At 36.2% G+C, this 17,518-nt stretch overlaps 1 protein-coding gene across 1 annotated transcript; it reads right to left on the bottom strand.

Annotated features, from left to right (window-relative positions):
- Nucleotides 1-316: 316 nt before the first annotated feature.
- Nucleotides 317-10,599, bottom strand: LOC115508651 (polyhomeotic-like protein 1). The gene is given in 4 exon segments (XM_032593584.1): nucleotides 317-1,833; nucleotides 1,836-2,292; nucleotides 5,134-5,245; nucleotides 10,559-10,599. Coding segments are annotated over 4 exon segments (1,455 nt in total). The 3' UTR covers nucleotides 317-988.
- Nucleotides 10,600-17,518: the final 6,919 nt, after the last annotated feature.

Raw genomic sequence — 17,518 nt, 5'->3', positions numbered from 1 at the left:
ATATGTGTGTGTATACATATATGTACACAGAGACCTACATATATCACTTTTATTGTAATGAAAATTTAGGAATTTAGGAGAAAACCTTGGACTGTGAGTAACTTGTTCTGCAAGGATGATGAAACATTTCTAATAAGTTTTTTTTTTATCCTTTTACTGAGGAGGAAAAAAATATTTAATATATTTGTTGTATAAGGAATAGCCCTAAGGCAGGTACTTACACTCCTGACCTCAGCCCCACATTCCTGTTTGAATAAAGCTATAGGACAGAGTAGAGTTGGAACTGAAAAGAAAGGGAGGGTAGAAGACACACAGACTGAAGGGAGCACGGGGATGCGGAACGAATGACAGCCACACGCGTGCCCAACACTTTTTAGCCCCTGCGGCGGATCAGAATGATGCCGACCGAGTCTCTGCGCGGGCTGGTGACCCTGCCAGGAACGCAGGAGAAAACGTTCAGTACCGAGGGAGCGACGACAAAGACCCCGGGCCACGGCCAGGCGGTCCAGAGGGAAGAGAGGGGCCACCAGATTTTGCCGCTCGTGTCACGCCAGCTAGAAAAACCCCACCTCGCTCTCCCACTGCGGAGGCGCACCCGCGTTCCACCCACTTCCTTACGGTTCCACACGGTCTGTTCCTCCTCCCGGAGAGCTGAGGCCCTGGCTATGTACTCCACTCCAGGATAAGGCGGAGCAGTCCTACTTCTCTAGACTGCCTCTTTTTATAAAGATTGGATCAGGGGAAGTGAGAAAAGCGAGAACCGTAACTTTTAAAAATGAAGGTAGAACCCGGAGAAAATGTCACAGCTGCCGCCATGTAGCACCAGCAACCAATTCTTGCACTTTTCTTCCTGTCTCAGTAATCCCCTCTCCAGAAGATTTACGTAATTGGAACAGCTCTTTCTTCCCTGTAAAGTCTGCTGCTACCAGGTTATAACCTGGACAGTGGAGAGTGTCCGCCTTCGGCTCGTGTGTGCAAGAGGGCCACCTTAGGTCTCCTTGAGGACGTTTATCTTGGCGCAGATCTTGAGGGCAGGGCCCAACTTGATGTTCATGGCACTCATGAGATGTTCCTCTTTAAGTAATAAAAGGGCCTGTCCATCAATCTCCTGGGAACGGAACTCCTCTGCAATCTCTTGGCAGCCTTGTAGAGAAGCGATGAACTCATACACCTCTTCTACGCTCCAGCGGCTGGGATTGCTGGACAGGAACACAGGGTTGATGCCATGTAATTCTGGCGTCGGTGGTACCGTATTGGGGGTCCCCAGGTCACGTTCTCCATGCCCAGTTCTCACAGATAAAGGCCCAGGAGATGTCGGAGAGAGTGCTTCATCGTAACTGGAATTATCCGAACCCCAGCTAGAGTCCTCTTGACCCCGGTGGCGCTTGCCCTGGATCTTGGCGCGGGCGATGTCAGAGGAGCTACGGCGGGGTCCACGCCGACGAACACGAGCATAGTTGGCTTCTTGGAACTCTTTCATTTTTTTCCTCTTCAGCTGGAACTGGTGACTACAGCTCACGTTATACCTCTTAGCGCAAGTCATGGAGCAGAACCTCTTGGAGCCGCGAAACTGCTCTGCGGGAGCATACTTCCCGCAGTACTCACACTTCAGGAGATTCGCCTTCTTATCCAGCTCAGCCGATGGGCTGTCCCCTCCCAAGGGGCCACCTGACTGATTCTCATTCAGCCCCGTCGGGAGGCCGGTCTGCAGCGGCTTCTCAGACTCTTTCAGTAACTGAGAACAACCCACCGGGAAAGGCTCTGCTCCTTCCTGGATAACGAAGCCTTCAATGATGTGGGTGAGAATCTGGGGCTTCACGATGGCCTGTGGGGTTTTGAGTCACCCATCTGTCTGGACACCATGGCTAGTGTAGGAGGGGGTGCTGACGGGGCAGGAGCCAAGGCTACTAGTTCACTGCTTGGAGTATTAGCATTCACACCGGTCACTGGTTCAGCTTTCTCTCCAAGACTGCTCTTCTCCTCCAGGGCCTTTGGGCTCTCTGCTGCTGGAGATGCCTTGGCAGGAAGCATTGAACCCAATGTGGAGACATCGTCTCTCTCCTCCTCAGATTCTGCCTTCCGTTTGACAGCCAACGTCTGGGGTTTGCTCTGCAGGTGCACGGACTGCATGTAGAAGGCGGCAGGTACCTGGGCTACGACAGGTGAGGAGGTGGTAGCCCCACCCTTTACCACGTGCGCCGTCCCCTGCACAGGAGCAAGGGTCATCCCGGAGGCCAAGGCGGGAGGGCACTCTTGCGGCGCGCCAGGAGCCTGGGATGAAGGTGGCGAGGTCTAATAAGTTTTAACTTGATAAACAAGCGATGTCTTGCAATATGAATAGTATGTGATGTCCAGGGTCACATGATCACAACTGAACCAATAGTTCACTTTGATATACAAGTGCTTTGTTTTACAGGCATGTTTCCAGAGCAAATTATGCTCACAAACTAAGGTTTTACTGTAGATGTCATTGAACTACTTATTACATAAGCTCAAATAACGAAATTGAACTTCTTTTGTAAAAATGAAGAATATAACTTTATTTATTTAAAGAATATCAATTTTTTTAAAATTTATTTTTAATGTTTATTTTTGAGAGACATAGACAGAATGTGAGTGGGGGAGGAGAGAGAGAGGGAGACACAGAAACTCAGGCTCCAGGCTCTGAGCTGTCAGCACAGAGCCTGATGCAGGGCTGGAACCATGACATCATGACCTGAGATGAAGTCAGATGCTTAACCAACTGAGCCAGCCATGTACCCCAACAATATAACATTATAATAAATAATGCATATCAAGTGTCATTTTGAAACAAAATATTTGAGAATATTGTCATTAAAAATTGCTCAAGTTGGGGCACCTGGGTGGTTCAGTTGGTTGGGGAACTGACTTCAGCTCAGGTCATGATCTCATGGTCTGTGGGTTCAAGCCCACATCAGTCTCTATACTGACAGCTCAGAGCCTGGAGCCTGCTTCAGATTCTGTGTCTCCCTCTCTTCTCTTCTCTCCCCACCCCCTTGTGTTGTATCAAAAATAAATAAACATAAATTTTTTTTTTAATCAAGTGAATGCTAAATCAAAAGTTCACATATTCTACAGGGTCATATCAGTTATAAACAAAGATTTAAAGAACTTCTCAAGTTCATCTATATTTGTGAGAGTAGAGCAAAGATACTTTTTCAGTGAATAATTTGGGGTTATGTATGACTTCCCCCTCACTCTTAGCATATGCATTCATTTAACTAATTGACTTAACTGAAACTTTATAGACACATGGCAGTTGTGTGAACTTGTGATCAGAAGTCAATGACTTCAAAATAATAAAATAAACACGTTTTTTTCTGATTTTCTTTAATTTTCATACTTGCAAGTCGAATTTTCATTCAGTTTAAGTACATATACAAAATGCTTCATTTTTTCCTTTTAGAACATATATTTTGTGAAACATCATTTCACCTTAAGTATTAGGTATATATTATGCACCACCAGTTACTGTTTCAAACTGGGATATTTACAGAAGGGCTAATGACACATAATAACACAAATCAGAAAAATAGAAAGTAGAAACAAGTTTAAGAAATGAATTATTTTGACATTGTGGTAAATGTATATTGATTTTGTATTTATAGTTATAATTTATTTTATTTTATGTTTGACTTTTTTTTTTTAAATGTATTTTGAGAGACAGTGCAAGCAGGGGAGGGGCAGAGAGAGAGATGTAGAGACACAGAATCCCAAGCAGGCCCCACACTGTCAGTGCACAGCTGACGAGGCTCTAACTCATGAACCAGGGGATCATGACCTGAGCTGAAACCAGGAGTCACTTGGACATTTAAACGACTAAGCCACCCAGGTGCCCATAGTTATAATTTATTAATCTGATACCTTAACTAACCAACATAATTAAGACATTTGTCACAGTTATAGGAGCGGAAATAAGGAACGTTTCCAAGAAAAATTGCATTCAGTTTTGTGTACAGGACTATTTCAATAATGTATATGTGTTTCTTTTTAATTTTGCTATAGTGGCATTCAAATTTGGCATTTATTTTAATGTGGATTTTCTAGAAAAATGAACAGACTTTTAAAACTAATGTACCCAACGTACTATCTGTTATTCATTTATCATTCCAATCAGCTGATTTTTTGGTTGGAATTTTTGTTTTACTTCAATAGTAACACTTTTGTCTTCACAAGTATTATAAATTAGGTCTAGTACATCAAACTCACGAGCTCATGACTTTTAAAATTTAATGTAATGCTGAGTTAAACACACGTTAGATTTCGAAATACTTAGGAAATATTTATAATGGTAGTCCAGTAGAGTATACACTGTGGCAATCAGAGAGCGACTGAAGATGAGGAAATATCTCAGCCATTATAACTGTTTTCAGTAGTATTCCTGGCACACAGAAGCACCTCTAAACTATGTTGAAGAAATTAATGAAGAGTAACCAAACACTTTCTCCTAGCTCATTTTATTTACTCCTGAACTAAGTACCCTGCTTTGTATATTCTTTAAATTTTTTTTAACATTTTATTTATTTTTGAGAGAGAGCGAGAGAGAGAAAGAGCAAGAGAGCAAACAGGTGAGGGGCAGAGAGAGGAGGGAGACACAGAGTCTGAAGCAGGTTCCAGGATCTGAGCTGTCAGCACAGAGCCTGACATGGGGCTCAAACTCACAAACTGTGAGATCATGACCTGAGCCTAAGTCAGACACTTACTGACTGAGCCACCGAGGCGCCCTGTTGTTTTATATATTCTTAATCTCATTTTCTCTGAACTCATCTTCTCTGGAGACATAGGTTTAATATTGCATCTTTTGTTAAGGGTTAAATGTATAGATATGGAAAGAATTAGTACTCCAGAGAAGTTACCCTGAGATAAAGTTTTGTGCTCTTTTTTTTTTTTAATGTTTATTTATTTTTGCGGGAGAGAGAGAGAGACAGAGACAGAGCATAAGCAGGGGAGGGGCAGAGAGAGAGAGAAGCAGGCTCCAGGCTCTGAGCTGTCAGCTGAAGTCAGACATTTAACTGACTGAGCCACCCAGGGCTCAGTCCCACACAATTTTTAAGTCCCATTGCATAATCAAGTTTATAAGCAGAAGGAAAGTTAGAAGTGTTTCTGCCACACCTTCTTCATGGACGGTCGTATGTGTAAAGGGAAGTGCTTGATGCCTCCTGTCTGGTGGTGGCATCGTTGCTTCTGCAAACTAGGTATCCTCACTGCATTAGATGCTTTTCCGCTTTTAATATTTATCAAAACATTTTATCGGTAAATATCATCATTTAAACATCAGTGACTATAGTCGTTGACTAAGTTCCCAAAGATGAAATATCTTATGTATCCCAATGATATACTTCTATTAAAAAGGATTTGTTCTTTAATTTGTTCACAGAGGTGAATATAAATGTAGTAAGATAATGCTACAATGTAGAGGTTTTTGAAATGCTGTTCAGGAATTGAGGTTTTTATTTTGGCAAGTTCTTGCAAAGCCTTTGTATATGCCTGCTTTACATATTACACTAAAACAGGAATCTCATTATGGTTGAAACAGAAAAGCTTTTTTACATCTAAGAATAGTTATGTTTTCAAGCATTCTGTAATTCTGTTTATCATTTAGATTCATTTTAAAGGCATACTATTTGCATTAGTAATGTCAAGAGTACATTTTATTGCTTTGGCATTCTAATGCATTAAAACAAAAATAATAATTCCTTTAGTAGATAAAAATACTAATGTTTTGTATGTACATTTTACTACAAAATAGCTACAGATGCAAAGATAATTAAGTATTACATAATTTTTAAGGATAAATGGTTTACACTAAAACACAACAAAGACAGTTTTGGTTAGTAGAAAAAATTTATTTTCCACTTTATAGAACACAAAAGTAAAACATGATATTCATCCAACTTAATAAAGTGAGATGGTATATCACGTCTTTTAATGAACCTCATGATTGATAGAAAGCAAAATCTTATTTTTTTGTCTATCCAAATTATTCCTGTATTTTGCTACCAGAATGTATTGAGCCCTATAAGATCCACTGCAATGGCAATATGACATATGCATTCATCTTTTCATTAATTCATTTGGGCTAGAGAAATTTATTCAATAATGTAAAGAACATACATAGTGGTTATTTAGAAGGTTTATTTATTTTTCACATAAAGAGTTCAGATGAGATTGAATGCAAAGAAATCAATGGAGAGACTATTGCAACAGCGAAGAGAAGAAGGAGGGATACAGGCATATTAAAAAGAAATAATGTGATCAAGTAATCCAATTGGATATAGGGTATATGAGAAAACAAGGAGACATTTTGTTTATATTTTCAAATATATATATATATATATATATATATATATATATATATATATATAATGCCAAATCATCACTTATTTGTAATACTTTGTCCAATCTAGACTCCCCTCCTCCACACACACACACACACACACACACACCCGGCTTTCCTCAATTCCTAAACTTCTCATTCTCTTCTAATTTGTAATTTGAATGCGTAGAAAAGAAAACTCAGTTTATCAGATTTAAGGAGAAAAAGAAATTATTAAAAGGAAAGCCAAAGACTTGGACATCACTTCAAGAGCTATGCTCACAATACACAATGAAAAGCCCTGGGAGGTCCCATTTGCCTAAACCATCTGACATAGGTACTGCAGTTTGTAGTCTCCAAATTTTTCCACCACTGCTCTTAAAAATCAGAGCTGCCATTGCCAGATATCCAGACTCCTAGCTGTCTCCATGCTTTAATGATTGATGCAAATGATTACCTGACAAATGAGTTTCTGACTTCTGTTGTGGGACATTGGACCAATGTGGCAACTACCTCTCTTTAATAATGTGTACTCAAAATTCTGCCAACAGCCAGAATGCATGGAAATGATCCAGTTCCACATTTAAGTAGTCATTCTTGATCAATCACAACTTAGCTAGACTTTTCCAAAATATTTTCTGTATACTTTAACCAGTTTGTGAAATACTCATACTGACAATCAAATAAAATCACTTTAAATAAATAGATATATTGATAAAATACATGAAATAACCTGTACTTATTACTGTGACAGTCCCATGTACATTCTAAGTTAAATAATTCAGTATTTTGAATTTTGAAATTTCAAATTTTGAAATTGCCTCAACTTATTCAACATAAACTATATATATTCATTTTCAACCATTGATAAGGTAAGTTTCTTCTGAAGAGTGTGTGTGTGTCTGTATTAAATAAATAGGGCTATTGAAGGTAGGGAAGTTAGTTTCTATTTCTTATACATTTTCTCATAGTACTTGCATAAGTTTCCTAGAGTTGCCATAACACATTACCACTAATTTAGTGTCCTAAATCAACAGAAATTTATTTTCCCATACTTCTTGAGGCCAGAATTCCAAAATCAGTGTCACCAAGGTCAGATTCACCATGCAACCTCCAGTGGAGAATCCTTCCTTTAGTTTTCCAGCTTTAGGTGGCTATTTTCATTTCTTGGGTTCCATGGCTTATAGCCACATCACTCCAATCTCTGCCTCCTCATCACATCACCTTTTTCTCTGGGTGTTTCATTCCTCTTCTGTCTCTCATAGGAACATTTGTCATTATATTTAGGCCTATTAAGTATACAGGATGATCTCATTTCAAGATCCTTAATTATATCTGCAAATACTCCTTTTCCAAATAAAGGTTTGCAGGATCACAGATGCTAGGGATTTAGAACCGGACATATCTTTTTGGTGGCCACCATTTAGACCACTAGAGTTTATGGGATAATTCAAAATGTCATTGAATGACTAATTTTACTTTCATTACTTATTATTGATTCTAACAATCTCTCAGCAAACAAGACCGTGTATGTCCCAACCCTCAGAGGATGTACTGGTGAAACAAAAATGAGCACGTTAAAATTCCTACGTTCAAGGAGCTCGTGATATGCTGATCTAAAATATGTATGTGTGTGCATATGTGTGTATAGTATATTTTTTAAAAAAGGTATTTAATGGAAATTCATAAAGGTGCATCAGTGGATATAGGAAGTAGCAGCAATTTCATCGCTTAAGAAGTGGAAAGAGGATGTAGGAAGAAGTATGGGAGGAAATGATACCTGAGTTAAAATTGAAAGGTGGGTGGGAAAGTTTCTGCAATACAAACAGAAAAACAATTACTTAGCTAAAGTTCATTTGTGAATGTTTATAAACATTGTGGTCTATTTTTCCTATTATTTAATTCCAGTACATTTGAGTATAGCAGTAATTATACTGAATGTCATAAATGACTTATAGATTAATTGCTGTTTGCTACCAGTATATCCAATTTGGTTTTTTGAAGCCAGTAGGTAAATGAATACAAAATACATTGAACCATTTACAAAAGAGCCTTGGAATAATTGGCCCAATTGTATTTAAATGTCAATATTATTAATTTAAAATCTTACGATAGTATTAGAGAGGTAAGTATCTTAGATCACATGATATTGGCACTATCACTTAACAGATGTTTTTCATATTGGAAATTATTTTCCTAAACCCGCTAAGATAATCAATATAGGCCATAGTCTCATAAGTGTACATTGCCTAGTTCTCGGAGGAGAAAAATTTTGTATATCTCTGACATCTTTTGTTTAGATAACACTATATATTGCTTAACATTCAGAATTAAAATGCAAGTAGAAAAAATATTTCTAGAACAGTTACCTTATGGAAAGTCAATCTTTTATTAATTGTATATCACATAATATATAATATTTTTAGAATCAGAGTAATTCCATTGCTGAAAGAGTACCACAACCCAAGGAATGTGTACAGCCTCTAGAATCTAGGAAAGGCAAGGAACAAATTCCTAGTAGGAAAGGAACATTTCTCTTCAGACACCTTGATTTTAGCCTCGTATGGCCTCTTTTGGACCTCAGACCTCCAGAACTGTACACTAATAAATTTGCCTGGTTTTAAGCAACAGAACTTATGGTTACTTGTTACTATAGCAATAGGAAACTAATACAGATTTTGGTTACTCTTACTAGCTTCTTTTGTCACGTTATTTTCATATAGCAGAAGACTGTTTTCATTATTAGCACCTGACTGTGAAATTATTATTATACACACATTATTTCAGTAACCACGGTATTGCCAGTGAAAAAAATACTTGAGGAATCACCACATATGGCTCAGTGATTTGTTATCCAAATATGTATAGCCATATATTTTTTCTTTACTGGATTTTCTGTGATGAACAAATACACAGTTGAGAATAGCCCTACAGTGGATTGTTTCTCTAAATCTAGCCACCAGTATCAATTTAAAAATGTTTGCTCCTATTCTTTTTTCTATCTTAGCATAGCATGACAGTGTGTAATAATTCAGTTATGCTATTTTCCAAATAAAAGTGATGAAAATTAAAGATTGTATTATACCGTCGAGAGCAATGTTGTTATTTGTGACTTGCAATTCTTCTCTTGACAATGAAAGCATAACAATGTCTATTTTGAGAAAATGGCCTGTGTGCTTTGCACATTATGAATTAGCTCACAGTGTTTAGTTATCTGGTACAAGTAGTCACAATGTCATAATAATTAAATGTTAATTTAATAGCATTCTGAATTGGAATAAGTAGACTATGGCAAGCCATGAAAAGCATTTGGACTATGGCATTAGTGAATGTTTTAAAGTGTTCTCTTTTATCCCCATTGAAATAAATTTAGTTTTACACTCTGGTGGCTTGGGGCTTGATGCTGTAAGAGCTCTGCCTAGTATAAATTGCATAAATCACACAAAATGTCCCAGAACATCATGCTCCGTGGCTGATGAGAACCATATTGTTCTGCATTTTTTTAGAAAGAAATTAAGCCCCAGCTATTTAATCAAATAACATCACCAACAATCCCTTGCCATCAACTCTTATGACATGTATTATAGCTGATGCTGTCATTTGTAAATTATCACTTGCCATAATGTATTTTAAATTTTATTTGACCTTGATAAGACAAAGATTTTTTTTCCTACTGAAATTAGCATGCTGCTCACTGTTGCACCTTTTATCTTGCATTAAAAAATACTTGACAACACACGATTGTATTTTGAACAAACCCATGTTTTTAAATAGCCTGTGTCCTGTGTGTTGATCTTAGGCAATGATAAAGTGGAGACTGAATACCCATTTGTTAGGACAATTTTCCATTCAAGAGTTTCTTGTAAGAAATAATTTGTTCTTTATGTGTTTTCTCTCTCCAAATTTTTAGTCTCAGGGATCCATTTTTCACCTTAATCTACTCAATTCTCCCTCCTCTTTAAAGGGGAGTGAAACTGCGGTATAAATTTTCTTTGCTGGGCCCAACATCTCATTAATTCCAGAAGAAAACCTCTTTCCATTAAGTAATGGCCTGTATGTGGCCAGCATATTTCTAGGTCTCCCTGCAGGGAGAAGGGAATGGGTAAGAGTAAGTTCCAAAGAAGCATCACTGAATTCATAGGCATACTGAGAAGGAGCTTTGGCAAAAGATTTGCCCTCCTGGACTAGGTGAGGCAGATATGTCCCTTCTGTGGTTCTCACCTCAAATATTCACTTAGAAGCTTTGGTATAGGAGAACGCATCTTCTAATTTATTAAGTGTAGACTTAAGGTATTTTTTAATAAGTTCCACAATAATAATATTTCCCTAAAGATATAACACCTTGCAGTGCCTGAAGACACAGGTAATTCCTATCATCAGGAATTCTGAGAATGATAAGTGATATATTTTTAAAAGTTTTTAATTTTTAATTCATTTTTGAGACAACATGAGTGAGGGAGAGAGGGCTGAGAGAGAGGGAGAATCCCAAGCAGGTTTCCGTTCTGTCATCAAGGAGCCTGACATGGGACTCGATCCCATGAACAGTAAGATCATAACCTGAGCTGAAATCAAGAGTTGGTTGCTTAACCTACTGAGCCATCCAGGCACCCCTGAAATCAACATTTTAAAATGTACTTTTCTTCTTTCAGAATATGGTGCAACTCCTGAAAAAAAGTGCATACATATCTGAAAGGAAGCTGTGAAAAATACTGGTATGAACAGCATCTATCAGACAGTATATGTGTATGCCACGTGGTGCCCAAACAGCCCCAGGTTTTATCCTAGTTTCATTTGGTTTTGAGCATGCTAGTCAATGTATTTAGGCTTCAGCTAACTCTTATTACAATGGGATTAATGTTGATACTTATTTTACATAGTTACATTGGTATTCAATATCTGAACTAAGATCTGTACATGTAGTATCCTATTCAATGCTCACAACACTCTATGAACATCATAGACCCAAAGGTAAAGTGATAAAATGAATGTAAAGTACTTATAAAATACCTGGAAATTAGGAATTACCCAAAAAGTATTACTACCAATATTATGAAGGTCATTGTGTTTGTGAGGAAAATATGCATCAAATTATGGGCAAAAATGAATTATTAAGCTGTGAAATGAATTAATGATCCAATACTTGGTAGGCATAGAATATGTACTCTCTACTTGTTGATTCAATGAAAAAGTTAATTTTACATTTATGTTTTCATTTCAAAGTTTTATTGTCTAGCAAATTTCATTCAAGAAAGAAAAGCCATTTTAGTTTGTATAAATATCAAATTTACCTATTTGGATTTTTAATCGTTAATGGCAAAAGATCATTGGAAATATTTTAGAATTTTCCCAAAGAAACCATCAGTACCAGACAACACAGTTCATTACTGATCATTTCACTGCCAGTTTGGGCAGTTCGGGGAAGTGGTGGGTAAGAAAATAACTCACTTAAGTGGGCATGTTTTTCAAAGTAAGGTCCCTAAAGACAGCTCTCCTGGCTTTCAATCCTAGCTCCATTAAATCTCAGTTCATTAACTTTGTCAGCTTGAGAAAGTTGCTTATCCTTTCTTGACCCTTATTGCCAGATCTCCATTTTTCTTTTTCTTGACATAAACTATTCAAGTTACCACCTACATCTTTGTTCTCAGTATCTGCTGCTCACTAATCATTTCCTTCCAAACTTGAAAGTGAGGAAATCCACATGAATGACTCTAGGTCTTTGGATTTTTTAATCTGTATTCTTTCCTTAATTCATGAAATCCATAAACAGGTACTTTAATTATCATACATTCATAAAACTCAAATGTACTTTTCCTGCCCGGATATTATCTCCAAGGTTCATATGCCACTATCGAATTGCCTCCTAAAAATATCAACAGGTCCAAAATTTTATTTATGTTGTTATTTTCCTAAGTACGGATTTTATGAAACATTTCTAGCTCTCTCCATATTGTTGCAGATAGAAAGATTTCATTCTTTTTTATGGCTAAATAATGTTTCATTGTATACGTATACAATGAAATATTATATACATATACATAACACACATTATATACACACATTATACACATTATATATACATTATATATTCACTACATATTATATATATATATATAATATAATATATATAATATATTATTATATATAATATAATAATACACACACACGCACACATACCACATCTTCTTTATCCATTCATCTATCTATGGACACTTGGGCTGCTTCCATAATTTGGCTGTTGTAAATAATGCTACAATAAATAATAGGAGTACATGTATCCCTTTGAATTAGTATTGTTGTATTCTTTAGGTAAATACCCAGTAGTGTGATTGCTGGATCATAGGGTAGTTCTACTTTTAACTTTTTCAGGAACCTCCATACTGTTTTCCAGAGTGGCTGCACTAGTTTGTATTTCTAACAACAGTGCAGAAGTATTCCCTTTTCTCCACATCCCCCCAACACCTGTTTTGTTTCCTGTGTTGTTAATATAAGCCATACTGACAGGGGTGAGGTTATATCTTATTGTAGGTTTCTTTTTAAGTTTATTTATTTATTTTGAGAGAGAGAGAGTGTGTGCAGGGGAGAGGCAGAGAGAGAGGGAGTGAGAGAATCCCAAGTGGGCTCAATACTGTGAGCACAGAGCCCAACACCAGGCTCAATCTCATGGACCTTGAAGATCATGACCTGAGCAGAAATAAAGAGTTGGAAGCTTAATCAGCTGAGCCAACCAGGCCCCCTTGTTGTAGTTTTTATTTTCATTTCCCTGATAGTAAGTGATGATGAAGATCTTTTCATGTGTCTGTTGGCCATCTGGATGTCATCTTTGGAAAATGTTTGTCCTATTTTCTGCACATTTTTTAATTGCATTGTTTGGGTTTTTGGGTGTCGAGTTGTATAAGTTCTTTATATGTTTTGGATACTAACCCTTTTTCAGATAAGTCATTTGCAAATATCTTCTCCCATTCTGTAGGATGTCTTTTAGTTTTTTTTTTTCTTTCACTGTGCAGAAGATTTTTATCTTGATGAAGACCCAATAGTTTATATTTGCTTTTGTTTACCTTGCCTCAGGAGACTTTCTAGAAAAAAGTTGGTATGGCCGATGGCAAAGAAGTTACTGTTCTCCTCTAGAATTTTTATGGATTCAGGTGTCACATTTAGGTCCTTAATAAATTTTGAATTTATTTTTGTGTATGGTGTAAGAAAGTGGTCCAGTTTCTTTCTTTAGCACGTGGTTCAGTTTTCCAAAACCAATTATTGAAGAGACTATCTTTTTCCATTGGACATTCTTTCTATATAGTTGTGGGTTTATTTATGGGCTGTATGTTCTGTTCCATTGATCTATGTGTCTGTTTTTGTGCCAGTACAATACTATTTTGATTACTATAGCTTTGTGATATAACTTGAAGTCCAGAATTGTGCTGCCTAGAGGATTTGCTATTCTTTTTCAAGATTGTTTTGGCTATTCTGGGTCTATTGTGGTTCATAAAAATTTTAGAATTGTTTGTTCTAGTTTTGTGAAAAATGATATTGGTATTGGTTTAGTATTGGTATTTTTATAGGGATTACATTAAATGTGTAGATTTCTTGGGTGGTATATACATTTTAACAATATTTGTTCTTTCAGTCAACAAGCATGGAATGTCTTTCCATTTCTTTGTGTCATCTACCATTTCTTTCATCAATGCTTTATAGTTTTCAGAATACAGGTCTTTCACCTCTTTGGTTTAGTTTATTCCTAGGTATCTTATTATTTTGGTGCAATTGTAAAGGGGATTGTTTTCTTTATTTCTCTTCTGTTTCATTATTGGTGTATAGAAATGCAACAGATATCTGTACATGGATTTTGTGTTGTCTGATTTTACTAAATTAGTGTATCAGTTCTAGCAGTTTTTTGATGGAGTCTTTCAGGTTTTCTATATAGAGTATCATGTCGTCTTTATATAGTGAAAGTTTTACTTCTTCCTTACCAATTTGGATGTCTTTTAATTTTGTTGTCTAAGTGCTGTGACTAGGACTTCCAGTACTATGTTGAATAAAAGTGGTGAGAGTGAATATCTTTGTCTTCCTGATCTTAGGGGAAAAACTCTTAGTTTAGGATGATGCTAACTGTGGGTTTTACATACGGCATCTTATAAAAATGTGTACTTTGTCAAATGCTTTTTCTGCATCTGTTGAAATGATCATATGCTTCTTATCCTTTCTCTTCTTGATGTGAGATATCACATTGGTTGATTTACAAATATTAAACCACACCTCCAACTCAAGAATAAATCCCACTTGATCCTGGTGAATGATTTTTTAATGTATTGTTGGATTCAGTTTGTTAGTATTTTGTTAAGGATTTTTGTATCTGTGTTCACTAGGGAAATTAGCCTGTAATTCTCTTTTATTGTGGTGACATTATCTGATTTTCCTACCAAGGTAATGCTGGCCTGATAGCATGAATTTGGAAGTTTTCCTTCTTTTTCTATTTTTTTAGAATAGTTTGTGAATAGAAATTAACTCATCTTTAATAAATGTTTGGTAGAATTTGCCTGGGAAGCCATCTGGTCATGGGTTTTTGTTTGTTGAGAGTTTCTAAATTACTGATTCAATTTCTTCGCTACTTATCAGACTGTTCATACTTTCTATTCCTGTTTCAGTTTTGATAGTTTATATGCTTCCTGGAATTTATGCATTTCTTCTAGGCTGTCTTATTTGTTGGCATCTAGTTTTTCATAGTCTTTTATGATTATTTGTATTTCTGTGGTATTGGTTGTTATTTCTCCTGTCTCTGTTGTGATTTTATTTATTTGAGACCTTTCTCTTTTTTTTTTTATGTCTGGCTAAATGGAGGTGTATGAACTTTATTGATTTTTTTCATAGAACCAGCTCCTGGTTTTATTGATCTCTTCCATTTTTTTTTAAGTTTCTAGATCATTTTTTCCTGCTCTAATCTTTATTATTTCCTTTCTTATGCTAGTTTTAGGTTTTGTTCTTTTCCTAGCTCATTTAGATGTAAGGTTAGGTTGTTTGTTTGAGATTCTTCTTGCTTCTTAAGGTAAGCATGTATTGCTATGACCTTCCCTCTTAGAACTGCTTTTGCTGCATCCCAAAGGTTTTGGACTGTTGTGTTTTCATTTCCATTTGTTTCCATGATTTTTTTTTATTCTTTATTTTCTGGTTGAACCATTCATTGTTTAGTAGCATTTTTTAACATCCATGTGTTGTGCTCTTTGTAGATTTTTTTCTTCTAGTTGACTTTTCATTTCATAGTGTTATGATCAGAAAAGATTCATGGTATAACTTCAGTGTTCTTCAGTTTGTTGAAGCTTCTTTTGTGGGATAATATGTGCTCTCTCCTTTGGAGAATGTCCCATGTGCACTTGAAAAGAATGTGTATTCTGCTGTTTTAGGATGGAATGTTCTGAATATGTCTGTTAAATACATCTGGTCCAGTGTGTCATTGAAAGCCATTGTTTTCTTGTTTATTTTCTGTTATATTATCTATACATTGATGTAAGTTCCCTATTATTATTTCTTTATGTTTATATTAGCTAATTTATGTATTTGGGTGCTTTCATATTGGGTACATAAATATTTATAGTTGTCATATTTTCTTGTAGGATTGTCCCTTTTATTATTATAGTGTCCTCTGTGTCTTGTTAACAGTCTTTATTTGAAAGTCTATTTTGTCAGATGTAAGTATTACTACTCTTTCTTTTGACAACCATCGCATGACAGATGTTTCTGTATCCCTTTACTTTTAAATCACAGGTATCTTTACGTCTAAAATGAGTCTTTTATAGGCAGCATACAGATGGGTCTTGTTGTTCCCTTCCCTCCCCCCCTCCCCTCCCCTCCCTTCCTTCCCTTCCCTTCCCCCATTCTGTCACCCTGTGTCTTTTGATTGGAGTGTTAGCTTATTTACATTCAACGTAATTAGAGATATGTATTTATTATCACTTTATTATTTGTTTTGTGGGGTTTTTTTCCCTGAGATTTTCTCTTATTCTATCTTGTCTTTCATGGCTTGCTGATTTCCTTTGTGATATATTTGGATTTCTTTCTCTTTATTCTTGCATACTTCTTGGTTTTGATATATAGTTACGATTAGGCTTGTATATTAACTTCTTCTACATTAGCAATCTATATTAAGTTTATGGTCTTTTAAGTTTGAACACATTCTTTCCTCCTTTCCCTCCTCACATTTTAGGTATATGGTGTCATATTTTACATTCTTTTGTGAGTTCCTTGAATGATTTTTTTTGCAGAAATATTCATTTTTCTTGATATTATGCTTCCTACCTTTATACTGTCACTTTTGGTGTCTTTTTTCCACTCAAAGTGTCCCCTTTAATATTTTTACAGGGCTGTTTAGTGGTATGAACTCCTTTAGTATTGTTTTCTGGGAAACTCTTTATCTCTTTTTCTTTCTACATGATAGCCTTGCTGGATAGAATAATCTTAACTGCAGATTGTTCCCATTTGCCACTTTGAATAAACCATGCCACTCCTTTCTGATTGGAAAGTTTCTTCTGAAATGTCCTGACAGACTTATGGGTTTTAATTTTTACATTAGTGTCTTCTTTTGTCTTCCTGTTTTTAAATGTATTCTTATTACTATATTTTTCCAATTTAATTACAGTATGAATTGGTGTGGGCCTGCTTCTGTTGATTTTGAGGGGACTTCTCTGTGCCTTCTAGATCTGGATGTCTGTCCCTTTCCCCAAGATTAGGGAAGTTGTCAGCTATTATTTCTTTAAATAAATTTTCTGTCCTCTTTCCTTTCTTTTCCTGTAATATGAATGTTATTACATTTGATGGAGTCACTGAATTCCCTAAGTCTATTCTCATTTTGCAGAATTCTTTTTGTGTCTCTTTTGTTCAGCTTGGTTACTTTCCATTTCTCTGTCTTCTAAGTCACTAATTTTTTCCTCTGTTTCTTTCTTCTTGCTGTTCATTTCATCAAGTATGTTTCTCATTTTGATTACTGTACCTTTATCTCTGCTAGTTATTCCTTATCTCTGTGTTAAGAATCTCATTCACATCTTCCACTCTTTTCTCAAGTTCAGTGAATATTTTTATGATAATCATTTAAATTCTCCATCAGGCATATTACTTATTTCTGTTCCACTTAGAGCTCTGGCTTTGACCTTGTCCTATTATTTCATTTGGGATAAATTAGTCAGTCTTCTCATGTTG

This window comes from Lynx canadensis, chromosome A1 (assembly GCF_007474595.2).
Source record: "Lynx canadensis isolate LIC74 chromosome A1, mLynCan4.pri.v2, whole genome shotgun sequence".
Classification (NCBI taxonomy): Eukaryota; Metazoa; Chordata; class Mammalia; order Carnivora; family Felidae; genus Lynx; species Lynx canadensis.
This window is presented reverse-complemented; position numbering and strand designations above follow the sequence as displayed.